Source organism: Mustelus asterias, chromosome 7, assembly GCF_964213995.1.
Source record: "Mustelus asterias chromosome 7, sMusAst1.hap1.1, whole genome shotgun sequence".
Classification (NCBI taxonomy): domain Eukaryota; kingdom Metazoa; phylum Chordata; class Chondrichthyes; order Carcharhiniformes; family Triakidae; genus Mustelus; species Mustelus asterias.
This window is the reverse complement of record NC_135807.1, coordinates 58,845,573-58,869,010: the sequence shown is the minus strand read 5'-3', so window position 1 is coordinate 58,869,010 and position 23,438 is coordinate 58,845,573. Positions and strand designations below refer to the sequence as shown.

The following is a 23,438-nucleotide window of genomic DNA, read 5'->3' as shown; positions in this document are numbered from 1 at the left end:
TGTTAATTCCATTTCTCTCTCCACAGAGTTTGACAAAGTCCCTCATGGTAGGCTAGTGAAAAAGGTTGGATGTAAAGGGGGATAAAGGGGGAGGTGGCTAGATGGGTGGAGAACTGGCTTGGTCATAGAAGACAGAGGGTGGTAGTGGAAGGGTCTTTTTCCGGCTGGAGGCCTGTGACTAGTGGTGTACCGCAGGGCTCTGTATTGGGACCTCTGCTTTTTGTGATTTATATAAATGATCTGGAAGAAGGAGTTACTGGGGTGATCAGTAAGTTTGCGGACGACACAAAACTGGCAGGACTTGCAGATAGTGAGGAACATTGTCAGAGGCTACAGAAGGATATAGATAGGCTGGAAATTGGGGCAAAGAAATGGCAGATGGAGTTCAATCCTGATAAATGCGAAGTGATGCATTTTGGTGGGAATAATGTAGGGAGGAGCTACACGATAAATGGAAGAACCATAAAGGGTGTAGAGACGCAGAGGGACCTGGGTGTGCAAGTCCACAGATCTTTGAAGGTGACGCCACAGGTGGAGAAGGTGGTGAAGAAGGCATATGGCATGCTTGCCTTTATAGGACGGGGCATAGAGTATAAAAGTTGGGGTCTGATGTTGCAGATGTATAGAACGTTGGTTCGGCCGCATTTGGAATACTGCGTCCAGTTCTGGTCGCCACACTACCAGAAGGACGTGGAGGCTTTGGAGAGAGTACAGAGGAGGTTTACCAGGATGTTGCCTGGTATGGAGGGGCTTGGTTATGAGGAGAGATTGGGGAAACTGGGGTTGTTCTCCTTGGAAAGACGGAGGATGAGGGGAGACTTAATAGAGGTGTATAAAATTATGAAAGGCATAGATAGGGTGAACGGTGGGAAGCTTTTCCCCGGGTCGGTGGTGACGTACACGAGGGGTCATAGGTTCAAGGTGAAGGGGGGGAGGTTTAACACAGATATCAGAAGGACATATTTTACACAGAGGGTCGTGGGGGCCTGGAATGGGTTGCCGGGCAAGGTGGTGGAGGCGGACACACTGGGAACGTTTAAGACTTATCTAGACAGCTATATGAACGGAGTGGGAATGGAGGGATACAAAAGAGTGGTCTAGTTTGGACCAGGGAGCGGTGCGGGCTAATTGTTCTTTGTTTCTCGTTTCAAGGCTTCATTCTATGATCATCTTGCTGGTGCCAGTACAGAGCGAGACTGCGGATAGTTGGGAACCTGTCTCGGGGGCAGGGAATTCATATGGTGTTCGTGGAAGTGGAAATGAATAGGGTTGGGAAGCATTTTCCGATCAGGGCCAGTGTGATCTCCTGGACTCGTTTCGATCGCCTCAGGGGGTCGGAGAGGAATTTCCCAGATTTTTTTTTTCCCCATATTGGCCCTGGGGTTTTCACTCTGGGTTTTCGCCTCTCCCTGGAGATCACATGGTCTGGAATGGGGGGGTAGGGGTGAGTTAATAGGTTGTGATGAACAAAGCATCATAGCTGTGAGGGACAGCTCGGGGATAGGATATTAGTATGTCGATAGGCTGGAAAATTGGGCGGGGATCCTGGATTCAGGATTCAATCCTGGACCGGGGAGCGGCGCGGGCTTGGAGGGCCGAAGGGCCTGTTCCTGTGCTGTATTGTTCTTTGTTCTTTGTTTGCTGGGTAGATGCCAGTATTGTAGCTGTACGGAACAGCTTGGTTAGGGGCTTGACACATTCTAGAGCACAAGTCTTTAGTACTATTGCCAGAAAATTGTCAGGGTCCATTGCCTATGCAGTATCGAGTGCCTTCAGCTGTTTCTTGATATCACATAGAGTGAATCAAATTGGCTGAAGACTGACACGTGTGATGCTGTGGACCTCCAGAGGAGGTTGAAATAGATCATCCACTCGACACTTCTGGCTGAAGATTGTTGTGAATGCTTCAGCCTTGGCTTCTGCACAGATGTGCTAGGCTCCTCCATCATTGAGGATGGGGATATTTGTGGAGCCTCCTCCACCAGTAAGTTGTTTAATTCACAACTGGATGTGGGAGGACTGCAGAGCTTAGATCTGATTTGTTGTTTGTGGAATCACTTAGCTCTGTCTATCACTTGCTGCTTAAGCTGTTTGGCATGCAAGTAATCCTGTGTTGTAGCTTCACCAGGTTGACAATTCATTTTTAGGTATGCCTGGTGCTACTCCTGGCACGCCATCCTGCACTCTCCATTGAACCAAGATTGATCCCCTGCCTTGGTGGTAATGGTTGAGTGGGGAATTTGCCAGGCCATGAGGTTATAGATTGTAGTTGAGTAGAATTGTGCTGCTGCTGATGGCCCACAGTACCTCATGGATGCCCAGTCTTGAGTTGTTAGATCTGTTTGAAATCTTTCCCGTTTAGCACAGTGGTAGTACCATACAACATGATGGAAGGTATCCTCAATGTGAAGACAGAACTTTATTCTAGAAGGACTGCGCAGTGGTCACTTCTACTAAATTGTCATGGGCAGATGCCTCTGCAGCAGGCAGGTTTGTGAGGTTGAGGTCAAACATGTTTTCCCTCTTGTTGGTTTCCTCATCACCTGCCGCAGACCCAGTCTAGTAGTTAAGTCCTTTAGGACCCGGCCAGCTCAGTCAGTAGTGGTGATATCATGCCATTCTTGGTTATGGACATTGAAGTCCCCTATCCAGAGTACATTCTGTGCCTGCCTCCGTGGTTCCTCCAAATGGTGTTCAACATGCAAGATAACTGCTTCGTCAGCTGGGTGGGGGCAATGGGGTAGTGGCGGTGGCAGGCATTACATGATAATCACACAAAGTTGCCTTGCCCATGTTTGACCTGATGCCATGAGACTTCATGGGGTCCAAGATGATGCTGAGGACCCCCAGGGCACCTCCCTCCCAATTGTTTATCACTGTGCTGCAGCCTCTGCTGGGTTTGTCTTGCTGGTGGAGCAGGATATACCGAGGGGTGGTGGTGGTGTGTAAGACATTGTCTGTAAGGTATGATTCCATGTGTATGACTGTCAGGCTGTTGATTGACAAGTCTGTGGTGACAGCTTTCCCAGTTTTGGCACAAACCCCCTGAAGTATGTCAGAACTTTTCAGGTCATTTGGGCAGCATGCAATTAGGAGCAGGAGTAGATCCCTCAGCCCTCGAATTTGCTCTGCCATTCAATAAGGATGTGGCATTGGTGTACCTGGTGCTTAAGTCAATGCTGGTTTTTCTGTCTGGTTTTATTTGATTTTTCTGTGGTGGATTGATACAACTGCGTGGCATACTGGGCCTTTTTCTATTTGATCATGGGATGTGGGTACCACTGGCTATAATAATCTTGCTGAGTGAGACCAGTCTTCCATTACCAACATCCTTTATTTACAACATGCGTCGGGTACCGCTTCTGCCCTGGAGTCCCTCGACTGCCGGCCTGAGTGGAGCCAGCTGATTTTAAACTCCCCACTGCTCTGTCTCTATTGGGCAAGCCACTACTCACTTAATAGGAGAGCTTGTACTCTACGAGGCCTATGGGGAGATCTATTGGCAATCCCCAATAGCTATCATAACACTAGCTAAGCCATTTATTGCCCATCCCTTCTTGCCTTTAAGAAGGTGGTTTGCTGTCATCTTGAACTTCTGCAGTCCAGTAGGAACGCTGACTTCAGAGGGCAAGTGAGACTTAACCGTATTTCTGAGAGTCTGGAGTCATGTGTTGGCAAACCAGGTAAGGGCATATGTGAATGTGGGGCCACATGGGTTTTTATCGCAATCTAGTAGTTTCATGATCATAATTATTAAGACCAGCACTTTTTTATCCCAGGTTTATTTTAATTAATAAAAATTGTTGCCGTGATGGGATTTGAATACCTGTCTCCAGAACATTAGTTCAGGCCTTTATAATCCAGTTACATTTCCACTGCTACCATGGTATGCAAGATTCTTGTACCAAATTACATAATTTTGTCCTTTGTCTCTGTGACAAAATTGAACTTTCCCCCAAAGCAAAATAATTCAGATTTTAAAAAAAAAATGAGTTTAGACCTCTTTAAATCTATGCCATATCCACTTAACTGTTTTGTTCATGACCAAGTCATACATTGTAAAATGAGGCAACTTAATTTGTGATTTATTTTAAAATAAATAGTGACAGTAAATGAACTGTAATAATTCTGCCGGTATGGTATATTACATTGTTTTGTCATTGATTTTAGGTATTTCAGCTGGTGCTTCCAAAAGAAGTAAACCCTGACAGCAGTTCTGCAAAGAGATCCCAAACCACAGGACATTTGCTTGTTACAATGCCAAAGGTACAGAATCGTACCATGCCTGATGGCTTTTATCACTAATTGCTTCACTTTTATGTTAACTTTAAATTAATAAATTGTGATGTGTTGTAGTCATGTGTTGGCAAATTGGTCTCATTTTGGTATTTTTATCTGGGGAATGTCTTCTGCAGCACGACAATCAGTATTGGGTGGGCAGAAATGAGCTCTAATTAAATATTGGCAAAGTGGAAGCCAGTTGTCTTCAGTGCCTCCAACAGACTCAGTTGCCTAGCTACCGACTCCATCACTTTCCATGTCAAGGCCTGAGTGAAACTGTTCAAATCCTTGGTCTCACATTTATCTCAAAATGAGCTTCCCAACACATATCTGAACAATCACTGAGACTGCCTATTTTCACTTCTGCAACATTGACTGACTCTGCCTTTGCCTCAGTTCATCTGTTACTAGATACTCTATTATGGCCTTGTTACCTCTAGACTTGACTATTCCAGTGCACTCCTGGCCGACCTTCCACATCCTATCTTCCATAATCTTGTGGTCATCCAAAACTCTGCTGCCTGTGTCTTTACCTAAACCAAGTCCTGTTCACCCTTAGCCCTGTGTTCACTGACCTGCATTGACTCCTGGTCAAGCTATGCCTCGACTTTAAAATTCTGATCTTTGTCTTCCAACCCCTTCATGTCCCACCCTTCCCTTTCTCTATAATCTCCTCCAGTCCTACAGTCAAGAGTTTGATGTTCCTCTAATTCTGGCCTCATGAGCATCCCCAATTTTAACTGCTCCACCACTGGTGGCTGTTAACATTTCTGCTAATCTGTAAACTTGATAATGAATCCCTTGATTTTGCTCAATTGGGACAGTCGGCTGATGAATGGCAAACGGAGTTTAATTCAGATAAATGCGAGGTGATGCATTTTGGTAGATCGAACCAGGGCAGGACTTACTCAGTTAATGGTAGGGCGTTGGGGAGAGTTATAGAACAAAGAGATCTAGGGGTATAGGTTCATAGCTCCTTGAAAATGGAGTCACAGGTGGACAGGGTGGTGAAGAAGGCATTCAGCATGCTTGGTTTCATTGGTCAGAACATTGAATACAGGAGTTGGAATGTCTTGTTGGAGTTGTACAAGACATTGGTAAGGCCACGCTTGGAATACTGTGTACAGTTCTGGTCACCCTATTATAGAAAGGAAGGATATTATTAAACTAGAAAGAGTGCAGAAAAGATTTACTAGGATGCTACCAGGACTTGATGGATTGAGTTATAAAGGAGGCTGGATAGACTGGGACTTTTTTCCCTGGAGCATAGGAGTCTTAGGGGTGATCTTATAGAGATATATAAAATAATGAGGGGCATAGATCAGCTAGATAGTCAATATCTTTTCCCAAAGTTAGGGAAGTCTAAAACTAGAGGACATAGATTTAAGGTGAGAGGGAAGAGATACAAAAGGGTCCATAGGGGCAATTTTTTCACACGAAGGATGGTGAGTGTCTGGAACAAGCTGCCAGAGGCAGTAGTAGAGGTGGGTACAATTTTGTCTTTTAAAAAGCATTTAGACAGTTACCTGGGTAAGATTGCTACAGAGGGATATGGGCCAAACGCAGGCAATTGGGACTAGCTTAATGGTAAAAACTGGGCAGCATGGACAAGTTGGGCCGAAGGGCCTGTTTCCATGCTGTAAACCTCTACGGCCGACACCCTACCAGAATGGAAATCTCCATTGGCCTTGTATAGGATTTTACGATCTCGCCCAAGCGAGGCCATAAAATCCCGCCACATGACTCTAATACCATCTTCTAACCACCCCCCGCCCCCCCCACCAAGAAAAATCAATAGTTAAAAATAATTAATTCAAGTATTGCTACATCAGTGCGGAATCATTTTTAATGGTGCATATCAAACACGAATGAAGGTATTAAGTTGTATTAAAACTTTCCCTAGCACAGGTTGACCCTAGCTTTATGGCAACAGTAAATGCACCCAGGTTGTGTAACATTGGGTTGGCACCAATGTAGTGTTTTCTTGGTAGTTGGTGGTTAAGCAGCAGCAAATGAACCATAGAATCCCTTCATGACCTTTTCCCTTATCTTCTCTGTAATCTCCTCCAATCCCAAACCTCACGGTTCTGTGCTCTTCTAATTCTGGTCTCCTGATGGATAAAGGTGGAGGAGGTGATCAGAAAAATGCCAGGAAGCGATCAAATAGAGGAGAGAACTGTACTTCACCCCTTCCCTCGAGAACTCCCTACCCATCTAAGCTCTCAACCCTGCAACTTCTCCCCTTGTTTTTTAAAAAAGTTTTCTAGAGATCTTTCATTTCTCCGAGCCATTTCTCTTTCTACTCAGCGCCTCAATTTTCTCTCATCTCACAATACTTTTCTGATGTCTCTCTGTATGTGGGGGTGAGATAGAATTGTCAATTCTCTCCATTTTTAAAATTACAACATTATGTATGTTGGACTTGTTTAAATCAATGTTCTTGAACAGAGTTCTAATTAAAAACCACATTATGTGGATGAAATTGGCACAGGTGGGGACCTGAAACAGGCGGAATCTCTTTTGCTTCTTGTAATAGGGCATGCCCCATGTCCAGCTCTATTGAAGTAAATTCACAATGAGTCAAATCCCAGCAGAGCTGCATTCAAATTTGGGTTAAGCAGAACCGAGGAGGCCCAATTTGCCACATGAATGTGTCTTTATGTAACTCGATATTCCTACAAATGCAGTTTATATACTATACTGTATTTGAAATGCTACATATCTAATCTTTCTAACATTCATTACTTTCTGTTCTCAGCTTCAAATGCTGAATAAAAAGCACAGTAAAATAGTAAAATAAAAATTTTTTCCATTTGTTCAGTTTGCCATGGGTTGTCCTTGAAAGAAGCCCAGAATTAGCATGAGAAAAGCTCTACATATGTTTTCTGTTTGTGTGCTGTTTTCAGACATGCACAATACAATCCACTTTGTTTTCAATGCAGTCAAAAATGGTTTTGCTGCAGTGTGAATTCCTGGAGCATTTGTACAGCCTTTGTAGCATGTTGTGCCTTGTCTCGAAACAGTTCAGCCATCCATCACTGCAGGTGAACTCCACAGGTGCCAGCTTCTTCACCATGGCAACTGCCCTTTCCTGCAGGATTGGGCCAGAGATGGGTTGCCTCGAACCATGTTAGCAAAGCTTCTTCAACGTTCAGCTAGGCAGCCGTTCTCATCCTCTTGCTGGGGAGAATGTCTGTTTTTTGAACTGATCCAAAATGTTCTCTTTAGCTTTCCAAATGCTGGACAAACTTGATGGCAGAATTTCCCATTGTTTTGCGATGACTGCTTTCCACTTCATACTATGGTTATCCACTTCCTATGTTAAAGTCACCTTCTTTCGATTGACAATACTTTTAACTTTCTTGCAGGTTTCAACATACTGACATGCTTTGCACATTGCTTCACAGAGAACTATCTAATCATTCCACTCTGGTCAGACTCCATTCCACATGATCCCTGGCAAAATAGGCTGGCTTGCTTGCTTGCTGCATGGATGAACTTCTTCTGCAAGGGATTTTGGCATTATTTTTCCTGCCGGCACTAAACTTGGATCCACCACTGCAGATTTTTGGCTAATAAGGGGATTGTTCTGTAACATTTGCTATTCTGCCAACAGAATGGTTGAGCATTTCGACACTTCTCGAATTTCGTGTCATCAAGATTTCGCTATATAACAAGCAACTGATGTGATGCCCTTCACCTGTCCAGTTTCACCCTCAATGTAACTTCCTCTAGCCAAAATAATTATAATTCCCAATCTTATTTTCCCAGAATTATCATTGTTATTTTTCCCAAATATTAATGATTAGGTTGTCTTTGCTTTTAGGAGCATGTTACTTTTCTTGGTGTATGTGTGGTCGATATACTTAATCATTTCCAATATGAAACATTTCTTTCAGACACAAGAGATGGTGAAGGCAAAACCCAAAAGCACATCTAGAACTCGATCTGCAACAAGCACACAGCCACACACTCACGTAACAAGGTATTGATTGTGTTCTAATGAGCAAACTGTTTCCTCTTTTTCAGTAACAACAATTTGCACTTATACAGCCTTGGGCCAACTGTGAGACAGAAGTGCAGGGGTGTGCAAAAGATTAGAGGCAGAGGAATGGCAAATTCGGGGAGGAGTTGTAGGGCTGGAGAAGGTTACAGAAAGGGAGGGATTCAATGCAGGGATTCAGTGAAGATTTTAAATTTGACATCTTGGGTGACTTGGAGCCAATAATGAAGAAAGGAATGACCTTCACTTAATACAGAATAGAATAGTGGCACTATAGTTTTAGATACGCTGAATTTTACACAGGGTGGAGGATGCGTCCCCAGTCAAGAGACTATTTGAATAATCCTGTATGGAGGTGACATGCTTGTACAGAGCGAGAGAGTGAGGAAATAAATGCTGTGAAAGGAAGAGAATGAATGTTGATCCTTAGAGAATTAGAGAACAAAGAGTAATTGTGAAGGAAAGCATCCATAGTACTCCAGAAATCCAGGAAGGAGTCCATTTTCCATCAGTGAGGCTTGGGTACGTACAGGTTGCAGGCTGGCATTGCCATTATGGCCATTGCAGCATTCACAGCGGGGAGGCCTTTCATTTACCAAGAAACTAATTGCAAGTATAGTTTCAGTATTAAACATTCTGACCATCGGTCTGCAATTTGGTGCAGTTTCATGTCTGGATTCAATATTCTTGGCTGTCAGACTGTATAGTACCTACACAAAGACAATATATAATGGGAGTTCAGGCTTGTTGAAAAGATAGGTTATCATTCATGTGGTGTTAGTGTAGGATATTGCCTAATAGGGAAATTAATAGAACCAGGCATAACCAACTTGTCTTTTCCGGGTTTAGCATGGGCAGTCAGTTATCATTTACTAGAACTCTTCCATGTTCATTTCTGCAGTTCATTTATGTTGCTCAGTATTTCAACTGAAGTAACTTCTTTTAAATGAAATTGTAGGAATGAGAAATGTGCTTTCACTTTTATTTTGCTTCCACCAGCAATACTGTACTGTGTCCACAATTACTGACATCAATCATTAATCTATTAATGGTTACTGACTCTACCATCCATAAAATAGTTGAGAAAACTGCATTCTGTGTAGCCTTCATTTTCCATCTTGTAATATCCCTAGTTTGGGTGGAATGTTAATATTCAGTATGTAAAGATTTATTTCAATATATATTCCTGTTTAAAATTATCTTTCTGTTATATCCCCAATGTTGTTATTTCTGATATAGGATTCAGTTTTATTCCTTAATTTACTGCATTGCAGTTTGGTGAGAATATTATGAGGGAAGTCCGTGTAACATAGAAAGTATGTCACCCAAATAATAAATAACACTTGAGAGTTTTCATGACATATTTGCTGATACAGCTGTAGAAATTGTGTATTGTTTCTCCATTGACCTACATATTTTTTTTTTCAACTTTTGGTGATTAGATTTTATTTTCACATTTAAAGCACTTTTAGTAGAAGTTCCTAAAGAGACATTAGTGAACATTTAAGTGCATTCTTCATCTGTGGAGAAATGTTTCAAATCAAATATGACTCTCTTTCAGAATATGATTTTTCCAAAACTCTATTTCTCTCTTTACAGGTGCTGTAAACCATCTGAGTATTTCCAGCACTTTTTATTATAAACTAATTCCTTCACTAGGGATTCTAGAACAATGGCAATTAATCTTAAAATGATGGATATTCCACTTCAGAATGAAATCAGGAAGATTATTGATTGATATGGGTATCAAGGATATGGAATCAATATGGCTAAAGCATTTTAGGTTTAGTTCTGCCATGATTTAATCAAATGATGGATACAGGTTTAGCAGAACATCTCTACTTTTTAATTCTATCCACCGAGAAATATAATTTAATGTTATCCACCTAGAAATATAATTTAATGCTTGGTTTGCTTTTTTATGGCCTTGCTAACTTGTGGTGCAACTTTGAGTGATTTGTGGAGATGTACTCCAAGATCACTTTATTCCTCCACCAAGACTTGCACTTTCAAAATTGAGAATAACAGTGGTCCCAGCATTAATCCCTTGTAGAACACCACTTCCTCCCTCACCAACCACTTACCCCCTTTTTTCCCCTGTGGAATAAATATCCTTTATTTCCAATCTTTGTTTTTTTTGTCTTGAAACCAATTTGTAGTCCATCCTGCTACCACTTCCCTGACTCCACATTCTCTGGCCTTATTCATTAATTAGTCTATTATGAGGGACATTATCACTGACGTGAAAATCCAGATAAATTACATTTACTTCTGTACCATCATCTATTCTCTCTGTTGCCTCCTCAAAATATTCAGAAAGGTTGGTCATGCAAGAATTTTGCTTTTTGAAATCCATGCTATTTATATATTACATATTTTGTTTCCAGATGTTCTCGGTGTTGTTTTATTTTCTCCTTTACTGGGGATTCCATTATTTTTCCTATCACCGTTGTTATGCTGACTGATCTATAATTCCCTGAACATGTTATGTTCCCCTTCTTAAATAGAGTAATGACATGAGCTATCTGCCAATCTTCTGTTGTTATGCTTTCTTCTAAAGAATAGTACGTCTGCCATCTCTTCCAGGGTCCTTTAACCTCTTTGAGGTAACTAACTGTTTGTTAGTCACAGTAAAAGTTTTAAAACTTGATATCTAATCATGCACTGGGAATTATAATATCCTTTTTTAACAAGTTATAGGTCTCTGGAGATCATAACAAATTGGGGGCCCTTTCAGGATATGAATCCAGAGGCAGGGAGTAGCCTCTCAAAATCATTTTTGAGTTTGATTACTTTATTCAATATATCTTTTTTTAAATGCACTTATCTCATTATCTGTCTCATCATTCAATATTATGTGTACCTGTTTTATCTCTCTTGTAAATATTGAAGCAAATAATTATTTAGAATTATTTAGTTGCAGTGTGAAGTTTTATAGGATGATTGTGATGTAACTGTCTCTAATTTAAAGTAAAATTGAGTAACAAAAATGTCATGATCTGCTACAAGTTATGCCAAATAACAAGCATGTGTGATTGGTTACCACGGGGACCGGGGGCCCAGGTCACATGTTTTGAAATATACATGTCTGGTTTAACACCTGAAAACAAAGGCAGAAGCAGATGTTCTTGTTATTGCAGACTTCCTGCCTCAGATATTTGAACAGTAACATGGAGAGAATGCGAGAAGAATCAGCTGTTGCTACAGTCTGCAGAGAGAAAAGGCTGTTTTCTCTGTTAGCTACCAGGTAGAATGTTGTGGAAAGTTTGTCCAGTGATCAAATGGAACGAACCCACAGTGATTCAAGGACACTGGAAGATTTGCAAAACAGTGTGAAGGAATCATGGGAGGGGATTTTACTGCTGAAAGTTGGTTTGAGAATTCTCAGAACTAACGGAGAGAACCTTCAATGGTCACTGAACATCACAATTTGGTGAAATGGGAAGAGAACCTGTTGGAAGATGGGAGTGACTATAGATGGTTTCCTAAAAATACTGCAATTTCTTGGAAAATGTGCTGTAAAGATATGTGTGCCGTGGGGTTATAGGTTGTGTTAAAGCATTAGTAAGGTTCATTGTTTCTTTAAAACATTAATTGCCTACTAAGTAATGATTAGTCAATGTTGCTTTAGTTTGTTAGTTACAGTAAAAGTTTTAAAACTTGATATCTAATCATGCACTGGGAATTATAATATCCTTTTTTAACAAGTTATAGGTCTCTGGGGATCATGACAAATTGGGGGCCCTTTCAGGATATGAATCCAGAGGCAGGGAGTAGCCTCTCAAAATCAATTTTTTTCCTATCTATTAACTTGGATCATACTATCAACTTCTTATAATGTATTATATTATGAGCACTATTGACTCGATGTTCCTTCACTTTCACTTCTGTTCTTCTCCACTCTAGTTCATTTTCCATTGCTATATCCAATAATGGATCTTCCTCTGTTGAACTTTTTACCAACGGGTTTAGAAAGAAGTCCTGTATACAATGTAGGAACTCCATTCCTTTATCCTCTGTACCTCTTCTGTCCAATTAGTATCAAGGTAGTTGAAATTCCACGATTACCGTTCTATATCTTTTACTCAGTTCCCTAATTTCATATTTTTTCTTTCACCTCCCTTCCACCAATGAGACACACCAATTAGTGTGATTGATCATTCATTGTATTTTATCTCTATCATTTGGATTTTTTTGTCTTTCTGATGGTTGCACTTATTTTTTATTATTATCCCTAACAAATGCAGCAATCCAGCTCCCCTTTTTCCTATTTATTTTCACAAATACCTTATACCCTGCTAAGTTTAATTCACAATCCTGATTTTTCTGTAGCCATTTTTTCATTAATCCCCACCGTGTCTGATTACTTTTAATTTATGATTGCCTCCAGCTCTCCTGTTTTATGCAATGCTGTACAGAAATTTTAACACTAATGGGATTTTTTCATACTTAACATTTATCTTTTAACTACAACTATTTACAGTTTATATCAATGACTTGGTTGATGGAACTGAATTTATGGTTACTAAATTTGCTGATGACGCAAAGATAGATAGGAAGGTAAGTTGTGAAGAAGACATAAGGATTCTGCAAAGGGATATATAGATGGGTTAATAGTGGCAATAATTTGCCAGATAGAGTATAATGTGGGAAACTTGTTCACAGGAAGAATAGAAAAGCAGCATACCATTTAAATGGAGCGAGATTGCAGAACTCTAAGGGACAGAGGGATCTGGATGTCTTTGTACATGAAACAGGGAAAGTTAGTATGCAGGTGCGGCAAGTGATTAGGAAGGATAATGGGATGTTGTTGTTTACTGCAAGGGGAATGGAATATAAAAGTATGGATGTTTTATTACAGTTGCATAGAGCGTTGTTGAGACCACATTTGGAGTATTGTGTACATTTAAGAAAGGATATAAATCCATAAGAAGCAATTCAGTGAAGATTCATTTCACTGATATCTGGGATTGGAGGGTTACCTTGTGAAGAAAGATTGGATAGACTGGGCCTATACCATTGGAGTTCAGAAGAATGAGAGATCAAACATGTAAGATTCTGAGGGGACTTGACAGGGTGGATGCTGAAAGCATGTTTCCCCTTGCCAGAGAGACAGAAACTACAGAACACTCTTTAAAAATAAGTTGTCTCCTGTTTAAGACAGAGAAGCAAATGCATTTCTTTCTCTGAGGGTGGTGAATCTTTCAAACTCTCTTCCCTGGAGAGCAGTGGAAGCAGGGTCAGTGGATATTTTTAAGGTAGAGATTCTTGACTAACGAGGGAGTCAAGTGGTTATCAGGGGTAGGCGGAATGTGGAGTTGAATTCACAATCAGATCAGTCATGATTTTATTGAATAACGGAGCAGGGTTGAGGAGCCCAATGGTCTACTGCTCCTAATTCACATGTTTGTATTTATTCCCTTGCCATCGTTGTCCTCTCTTACTTTATTTGTCCTCGTTTGATTCCTTCCTTGATTTGTTTACATTCATGCTGCTCATTTTTCTGGAAGATCCCTTCTCTCCCACCCCATTCTATTACTTTAAAACTTTTGCAACCTCTCAGTTCTACTAGGACACAGGTCCTGTCTCAATTCAGTTGGAGCCCAAGCCATCAACACAGCTTCTTCCTGTCTCAGAACTGGTGCCAGATACATAGATCACTAAAAGTAGCAATTCAGGTCAATAAAGCCATGAAAAAAGGGGTTTGTTTCTAAAAGGATAGAATTGAATTTTCTTTTAATTTATTCATGGGATATGGGCGTCACTGGCTGGCCAGCATTTTTTGCCCATCCATAGCTGCCTTTGGAGGGCAGTTAAGAGTCAACCACTTCACTGTGGCTCTGGACTCACATGTAGGCCAGACCAGGTAAGGATAACAGATTTTCTTCCCGAGAGGACATTAGTGAACCAGATGGGTTTCTCCAACAATTGGCAATGGTTTCATGATCCTTAATTCCAGATATTTTTTATTAAATTCAAATTCCACCAGCTGCCGTGGCAGGATTCAAACCCAGGTCCCCAGAACATTAGCTGAGTTTCTGGATTAATAGTCTAGCGATAATACCATTAGGCCATCGCCTCTCTTTAATTGCAGAGAAGTTACGTTAAATTTGAATTGAACTTTGGTTAGAATATGTTGGAGTACTGTGAACAGTCATGCATTCCATATTATAAAATGATATAGAGGCCTTGGAAAAGGTGCAATAAAATGCTTACTAACTTTATACCAGAACTGAGAGGTTATATCTATTGGGAAATATTAAACAGGGATTCTTTTCTTGAGAAAAGAGAAGATTGTGAGGGGGACCTGATGGATGCCTTCAAGATTATCGAAGGGTTTGACGGGTAAATATAGAGACAATGGAGGTAGGCAAGGCTCGCAGAATGGAATTCTCTGTTGGCCTTGGGCGGGATTTTACCAGCCTCGCCCAAGTGAGGTCATAAAATTCCGCACAATATTTCCACTTATAGATTAGGGGCCACAAATATAAAATAGTCATTGATAAATCCAATAGGAAATCAGGAGACACTTTCTTACTCAGAGCAATTACAAACATGATACTCAGTAGCCTAAAGGATAGTTGAGGTGAATCACATAGCTGCCCTTCATGAGTACATGGAGGAGAAAGATATGGATATGTTGATGGGGTTAGATGAAAAGGGGTGGGAGAGGAGCTCATTTAGAGCATAAACACTGTATTGGATCTGTTGGCCTGATTGTCTTATTTCACATAAATAGAAGCAAAATACTGCAGATGCTGGAAATTTGAATTAAAATCAGAAAATGCTGGAAAAACTCAGTAAGTCTGGCAACCTCTGTGGAGGGAGAAAAAGAGTTAACCTTTCAAATCAATATGAATTCAAGCTGCAGAGAGGTAAAAATCTGGGTTTAAACCATTGAAGATGCAGTGGAACAGGTGAAGCAAAATAGATCAGGGATAGGTGGGAGCTTGAGAGATTTGGCAAATGTCATCGACACAAGATAAAGAGAGTGGTAATAGTTTTAAAGACTATAGCAGGTGCTAATAGTGGCATAAAGGTCAGATAGCGGAATGTGTTAATAGTGAAACAAGGATCGGCGCTCTCTGAAAGCAAAACATAAGAAAAAAATTACAGACTGACCCTGTGGGGAGGAGTGGTTTGAGAAAAAAAAAATATCCAAAATGGAAGAGAGAATGAAGCCCAACACAAAGTGGAGAAACAGCACCTCATCTTCCGATTAGGCACGTTAGAGCCTTCTGAACTTAACATTGAGTTCAACGACTTCAGACCATGAACTCTGTTCTCCATTATTTCTTATAGTAAATACAGTCTGTTAATTTATGACGTCTTTCAGTTCCTGCTATAGAAGATATGTTCTGCGTTTTGAATGAAGCATAAGAAATGTTTGTCCCGTAGAATCCCTACAGTGCAGAAGGAAGCCATTCAACCCATCAAGTCTGCACCGACTCTCTGAAAGAGACCCACCCTATCCCTGTACCCCCGCACATTTACCATGGCTAATCCATCTAACCTACACATCTTTGGAGTGTGGGAGGAAACCAGAGCACCCAGACGAAACCCACGCAGACACAGGCAAAATGTGCAAACTCCACAGGGACAGTCATCCAAGGCTGGAATCAAACCCAGGTCCTGGGACTGTGAGGCAGCAGTGCTAACCACCATGCTGCCCATCCCACTATTTACCTGATATAACGAAAATTTAGTTGAGTGTTGTATTGGATTAAAATAAGACTATCTATTTGGCAGCATCAGAAACAATTCCAACATACTTTTGGTTCGAATGTTCCACAGACAATCTTGTTGGCTGTTTTAAAACAGGCATTAATGAAACTAGTAGACAGAAAATGGAAAACATGCAAGTAAACATGAAAGTAAAAAGATAGGTTAGGATGTGTAATGAAAATAAGCATTCTTTTTCAATTTTACAGTGTACAGTATAAGGGATAAATTGAATGAACTGCAGATGCAAATTCAGCTTCTTGCATAGGGTGATGGAATTTTGGAAGTTTTGTTCTGTTAATGACAATTACTGAGAGATCAATTGTTAGTTTTAAAGCTATGATAGATTTTCAATATTAAGAGATATAGGGCAAAGGTGAGTTTATGGAGTTAGGTCACCTTTCAGCCATATTGAATAGCAAAAGAGGTTCAAGGGCTAAGTGGCATACTCCTGTCCCTATGTTAGGTTTTGTGAATCCTGGATGACTCGGGTTGTTGAGGCCCTGGTCAAGAAGAAGAAAGAGGCACATGACATGCATAGGCAGCTGGGGTCAAGTGAATCTCTTGAAGAGCATAGGGGGTGTAGGAGTAGAGTTAAGAGAGAAATCAGGAGGGCAAAAAGGGGACACGAGATTGTTTTGGCAGATAAGGCAAAGGAGAATCCAAAGAGCTTCTCCAAATACATAAAGGGCAAAAGAGTAGCAATGGAGAGCGTAGGGCCTCTTAAGGATCAACAAGGTCATCTATGTGCAGATCCACAAAAGATGGGTGCGATCCTAAATGAATATTTCTCATCAGTATTTACTGTTGAGAAAAGCATGGATGTTAGGGAACTTGGGGAAATAAATAGTGATGTCTTAAGGAGTGTACATATTACAGAGGAGGAGGTGCTGGAAGTCTTAAAGTGCATCAAGGTAGATAAATCCCCAGGACCTGATGAAGTATATCCCAGGACGTTGTGGGAGGCTAGGGAGGAAATTGCGGGTCCCCTAGCCGAGATATTTGAATCATCGATAGTCACGGGTGAGGTGCCTGAAGATTGGAGAGTGGCAAATCTTGTGCCTTTGTTTAAAAAGGGCTGCAGGGAAAAGCCTGGGAACTACAGGCCAATTAGCCTCACATCTGTGGTGGGTAAATTGTTGGAAGGTATTTTGAGAGATAGGATCTACAGGCATTTAGAGATGCAAGGACTGATTAGAGACAGTCAGCATGGCTTTGTGAGTGGAAAATCATGTCTCACAAATTTGATAAGAGCTTTTTGAAGGGGTAACCAAGAAGGTAGATGAGGGCAGTGCAGTTGATGTTGTCTACATGGACTTTAGCAAGTCCTTTGACAAGGTACCGCATGGTAGGTTGTTGCATAAAGTTAAATCTCACGGGATCCAGAGTGAGGTATCTAAATGCATGCAAAATTGGCTTTTTGACAGAAGCCAGAGGATGGTTGCAGAGAGTTGTTTTTCAAACTGGAGGCCTGTGACCAGCGGTGTGCCTCAGGGATCAGTGCTGGACCCACTGTTATTTGTTATTTATATTAATGATTTGGATGAGAACATGGGGGGCATGGTTAGTAAGTTTGCAGATGACACCAAGATTGGTGGCATAGTGGACAGTGAAGAAAGTTATCTCCAATTGCAACGGGATCTTGATCAATTGGGCCAGTGGGCTGATGAATGGCAGATGGAGTTTAATTTAGACAAATGCGAGGTGATGCATTTTGGTAGATTGAACCAGGGCAGGACTTACTCAGTTAATGGTAGGGCGTTGGGGAGAGTTACCGAACAAGAGATCTAGGGGTAAATGTTCATAGCTCCTTGAAAGTGGAGTCACAGGTGGACAGAGTGGTGAAGAAGGCATTTGGCATGCTTGGTTTCATCGGTCAGAACATTGAATACAGGAGTTGGGACGTCTTGTTAAAGTTGTACAAGACATTGGTATGGCCACACTTGGAATACTGTGTGAGATTCTGGTCACCCTATTATAGAAAGGATATTATTAAACTAGAAAGAGTGCAGAAAAGATTTACTAGGATGCTACTGGGACTTGATGGATTGAGTTATAAGGAGAGGCTGAATAGACTGGGACTTTTTTCTCTGGAGCGTAGGAGGCTGAGGGGTGACCTTATAGAGGTCTATAAAATAATGAGGGGCATAGACAAGCTAGATAGTCAATATCTTTTCCCAAAGGTAGGGGAGTCTAAAACTAGAGGGCATAGGTTTAAGGTGAGAGGGGAGAGATACAAAAGTGTCCAGAGGGGCAATTTTTTCACACTCGGGGTGGTGAGTGTCTGGAACAAGCTGCCAGAGGTAGTAGTAGAGGCGGGTACAATTCTATCTTTTAAAAAGCATTTAGATAGTTACATGGGTACGATGGGTATAGAGGGATATAGGCCAAATGCGGGCAGTTGGGATTAGCTTAGGGGTTTTGAAAAAAAAGGGCGGCATGGACAACTTGGGCCGAAGGGCCTGTTTCCATGCTGTAAACCTCTGTGACTCTATGCTAATAAGTAGCTATGGCTTGTTTTAGGACCCAACCACCAAACTGATTTATTATATGTTCAGGATCACTCTTGGCCTAAAACAGTGCTTTTTAAAGGGATCACTGAAAGCTGCCATCAAAATTGGTATGCTTTTTTAATATCCAACCTGAACGTGGAGCCAGGCCAGGCATTAAATGTGTGTGCTGCTGTTGCTGCTCGGTCCTTCCAGAGTACCTTCCACCCCACACTCATCTAAGATGATTTTAGCTTTCTCCCACCCCCATCCCCACCCGCTTCCATGGCCAACGCCCACACTTTACAAATACTATCCTAATGAGCCAGGCAGACCCGTTTCCTCTGGTGATTTCTTTACCGGCTTTAATATACAAGTTATTCCTGTTCATTTTGATGAGCGTACAGATGTGGGCTTTTGCCAAGTCCATTTCCATTAACGGCATTAAGACTTTGGTCCTGCCAAATGAATCCTACATCTTTTATAACCATACAATAAAAGAAAACTAATTGACATGCCAATTTTAAATGGACGGAAGGAAGAAATTTGAAAGGTGCTTTTGTTTTAAAAACCTATTTGTCTCGCTGTTCAAAACGAAAATCATATTAACATGCAAGATGATAGTGAAGAATAAAAAGATCAAACTGGTAGGTACATTTTGTTCCCGAGGAGGTATGTTAATGTTGGATAGAAAATGTGACCAATAAATAAGATGAAGGATTTGAATGGTGAAAGATGCATTTCAAAAAATTAAATAGGTTATGATAAATGCAATATGAAAGCAAAGCTGAGAATCCTGGAATGCTGCATCACAGTGATTTAGACACACACAACCAAGTGTTGGACCATCCATGAAGCAATGCAGAGAAGAATTGAGGCTGCATAGTTGTGGTTTTTGAGCGAATAATGAACATGTCTTGAACAAGTTACACTACCAATGAAGAAGTCCCAGCAAAATCTGAGACCAAACGAACTCTGCTGAGCAAGACCAGGAGGAGATGGCTGGCATTTCTTTAGCACATTATAAGAAATCATGATTTAGAAAGTTTCTGGCTGATGGGAAAGATTGATGGTAAAAGAGATTGAGATAGTCAAAGAACCTTTTTAAAGTGCCTTGCAAATTGAATGAATGTACCACCAACAAAGATGATCTACATGTCAAGAACAAGATTAATATGGAAGTCCGTGGTTACCAATGCCCTCTTAGGGCATGGTACCTGAAAAGAGATTTGGCACTTGTCAAGGCAATACGTGTAGTTTTAATGTTCATTTTCTTATTTTGCACCTAATATTTTGTGAATTTATGTTTCCAATCTAAAGCTAGAAAATAGTTGAAGTAGCGATCTGATGTTGAGTATAGTTTTCCTGCGTTTCATGGATTAGATGTGGAGATGCCGGCGTTGGACTGGGGTAATTTTCTATCCAACATTAACATACCTCCTCGGGAACAAAATGTACCTACCAGTTTGATCTTTTTATTCTTCACTATCATCTTGCATGTTAATATGATTTTCGTTTTGAACAGCGAGACAAATAGGTTTTTAAAACAAAAACACCTTTCAAATTTCTTCCTTCCGTCCATTTAAAATTGGTATTTGCTACCAAATAAACCTGTTGGACTTTAACCTGGTGTTGTGAGACTTCTTACTGTTTCATGGATTAGACCATGGATGGAATGTTTGCAATATGAAAAAGCAGTCAAAACATTGTTATCAATATCACATAAAAACTGATTGCACTGAAGCTTAGTCCAGTAGTTTTGGAAAACAAGAAGATGCTTAAAAAGGTGGGAGCTGCCATGAATTCTCATCCATAATACCAATTTACCAAAATTTATTTCACCACGGCACTAACTGTAAGCTACACCTAGTGAAATACTCATTGGGAAGTCACTCTTAACCTTAGTGCTGGTTTCTTTGACAGCACCCAATTACAGATGTTCTTACTTCCATGTGACACTGATGAAAGATGAAAGAGGACATGGCAGGGAGACAATAGAGACAGATTTTCTCCATCATGCATGATGCTAGTAGCTATCAGTGAAGGCTCTGGGAATCTAGTAGATGATGAGCAATTGTCTATGCAGTCCAAATTACCATGGAGTCAATTTCAGATCTATTTCACTGGGTGTAAGAAATCTGCAGCCAATTGTGAATTATAAAGACAAGTATTGTCGGTCACAGGCAAATATATTAGTCCACTTCTTGATTTGACCTAAATTTCCTTAGTCTAGCATCAGGATCATATGCACAATCAGCTAATGTTCTGGTAATAAAGTTATATAACAACTTACTGATACATTAGTCAGCATTGTCTTGGATTCATTCTTCTATCCTAATGACTATCAGCTGGACCATGACAGTACTGCTCTGCTCACCACATTACTGTGTTTCTTAAAGTATTGGGACTTGCCCAGTATTACCTCAGGTTCACAAACTGCAGACTGCAGCTTGGTAAGTTGGTGTGCTGATGTTTGAAAATAATATTGAAAGGGAAGCAGTTTTCTGTGAGGGATTAATGTCCTGACTCTCTGGTGCTGCTGTTAGGTTGCTGACAATGTGAAAAAATTATGGTAAATATATGTGACACAATTGTTCCTGGCTGACACTTTACATTACAGGATAATAAGTATGTGGTATTGATTTGCAAGGGACTTGGTGAGAAGGTAGATAATAAAGACCTGGATGGGCACCAACCCATTGACTTGATGAAGTCTTGTGGGTTCTTCCCTTTCCCAATGCTCAAGCAAGGATTTCAGAGACCTTCTGAAAAGGAGTCAATAGAGTTAACTCCTCCAACTCGGGTCTGATTCTATATAGTATGTGCAGTGTTGTCATGGAAGCAGAGTAAGATTGGCGTACTGTAAGTTGAAAAAGCACATGCAGAGATGTGCTCAACCTGCAGCTAATCTGATGTAGCTAATCAGTTGACTCTGTCTGGATTTGGCAGGTGGTTTTACAGCCAGATGCCCTTTAAGCCACTAACCCTTCCGATATATCCGGGCTGGGAAACAGCACTGATACGTGCTCTCCTGCCTGCACCAGTGGCCGGATTCTTATGTGCCCAGCAAGTCTTTAGAGTGAAACTCGAACCTGGGACCTTCCATCTCAGAGGCAGAAGAGTTGCCAAGTCCATTCAGATTCCCCTGTAGCTAAACCGTTTGGGTTTTTATGTGTCATGTTTTTGAATACGTGAGTGTGCCAAAGCTTTAAATTAATTTTCAACTGTAATGTGTCCAAAGGATAACATGATCACCAAAGAGTTTGGCAGAGTCCAGCAGTAAATGTGTAAGTGCAGTGGATGGTGGGGAGATTTAAACAGTACAATAATCTTATCGAATGTCTTGTCATATTATTCCATAGGACAACTCAACAAAATGAGAAGTTAGAAGTGGATCCAAGCAAGCATTTATCTATTGACTTGTTCAATATAGTGACAGAGAGGAACTCAGTTGCTCAACGTCCTCTCATCTTTCATCAACAGAAGGTATCAGAAAGGATCAGTGATGACTTCCAAGATAATCCTGAGGTTCCACCATTGACTGATTAAGAATGGATATAAATCAGCACAGTTTATCTGGACGTCTGATAGAGTGTCAGTCTTCTACTCATTTAATTAATTTATAAACTTAAACGTAAATTAGAAAAACTGTATTGTAATTAAGCAGTAATGAACATAAAGGCATCTATTACTAGAATTATCTGGCTATGTTGTTTCTTATTAACTCAGGTATATAAATTACAAAGATATAAATGGAGTTTATTCATGTATGTATATACTGTTTTGTTAGCTATCTGTATTTCATAAAAATCATAAGATATCAGAGCAGTAGACTATTCTGCTCCACTATTCAATAGGATCATGGCTGATCTGATTGTGTCCTTTACTCCACTTTCCTGTGTACTCTCCATTATCCTTGACTACCTTGTAGATCAAAAGTCTGTCTTCATCAGCCTTGAATATATTCAATGACCCAGCGTCTACTGCTCTCCGACAAAGAGAATCCCAAAGACTAATGACTTGCTGGGTGGCATGGTGGCACAGTGGTCAGTACTGCTGCCTCACAGCGCCAGGGACCCGGGTTCGATTCCAGCTTGGGTCACTGCCTGTGTGGAGTTTGCACATTTTCCCCGTGTCTGCGTGGGTTTCCTTCGGGTGATCCGGTTTCCTCCCACAGTCCAAAAGATATGCTGGTTAGGTGCATCAACCTTGCTAAATTCTCTGTGTACCTGAACAGGCGCCTGAGTGTAATGACGAGGGGATTTTCACAGTAACTTCATTGCAGTGTTAATTAAGCTTACTTGTGACTAATAAATAAACTTTAGAACAATTTGAGTACGCAAGTAAAGATGTCTTGCTTCAATAGAACTTCAGTTAGCCTGCACCTGGAGTAATATATATAATTTTGGTCTCTGTACCTAAGGAAGGATATCCTTGCCATAGCAGAGGTTCATCTGGAATGGCGGAATTGTCCTATGAGGAGAGATTGAGGAGACTGGGCCTGCACTCTCTGGAGTTTAGAAGAATGAGAGGTGATCTCATTGAAATGTACAACATTCTTAAGGAGCTAAAAAAGGGTAGATGCATAAAGAATGTTTCTTTGGCTAGGGGGTTGGGGTGTGTGTGGGCTGGGAGCAGGGGAGTCCAAAACACTCCCCTATCACCCATCAATGCCCCCCACCCCCATTCCCTTGATTCACCCAATAAAACCATGCCTCTACTCTTGTCACCCTTGAACATTACCCTATTATTTTTGCACCTATTACCAGCCAGTTTCCACATGCCTTCCCTTCCCTCTGAGCCTACACTCATTATAGTCCCCATGCTCAGACCCTGACCCCTCCCATGATCCAAGCCACCAGTTTTGTCCGCTTCTGAGATAACCCACCCACCCCAAAAATCCTTTCCCATGAAATCTTCAACTACACGACTTTCATCCTGGA

The 23,438-nt window shown here is 41.0% G+C and overlaps 1 protein-coding gene across 4 annotated transcripts in view; it reads left to right on the top strand.

The window, feature by feature from the left end:
• Positions 1–22,820, top strand: part of dnaaf11 (dynein axonemal assembly factor 11) — a 63,293-nt gene extending 40,473 nt beyond the window's left edge. For 2 of the 4 annotated variants that reach the window (XM_078217062.1, XM_078217059.1), the window contains 3 exons: positions 4,171–4,266; positions 8,181–8,266; positions 21,858–22,820. In XM_078217062.1, coding sequence (XP_078073188.1) covers positions 4,171–4,266; positions 8,181–8,266; positions 21,858–22,044 — 369 coding nt within the window. In that variant the 3' untranslated portion in view covers positions 22,045–22,820. The remainder of the gene's footprint in view (positions 1–4,170; positions 4,267–8,180; positions 8,267–21,857) is intronic. The other 2 variants (XM_078217063.1, XM_078217061.1) reach the window with 1 other exon arrangement.
• The last annotated feature ends 618 nt before the right edge of the window (positions 22,821–23,438 follow it).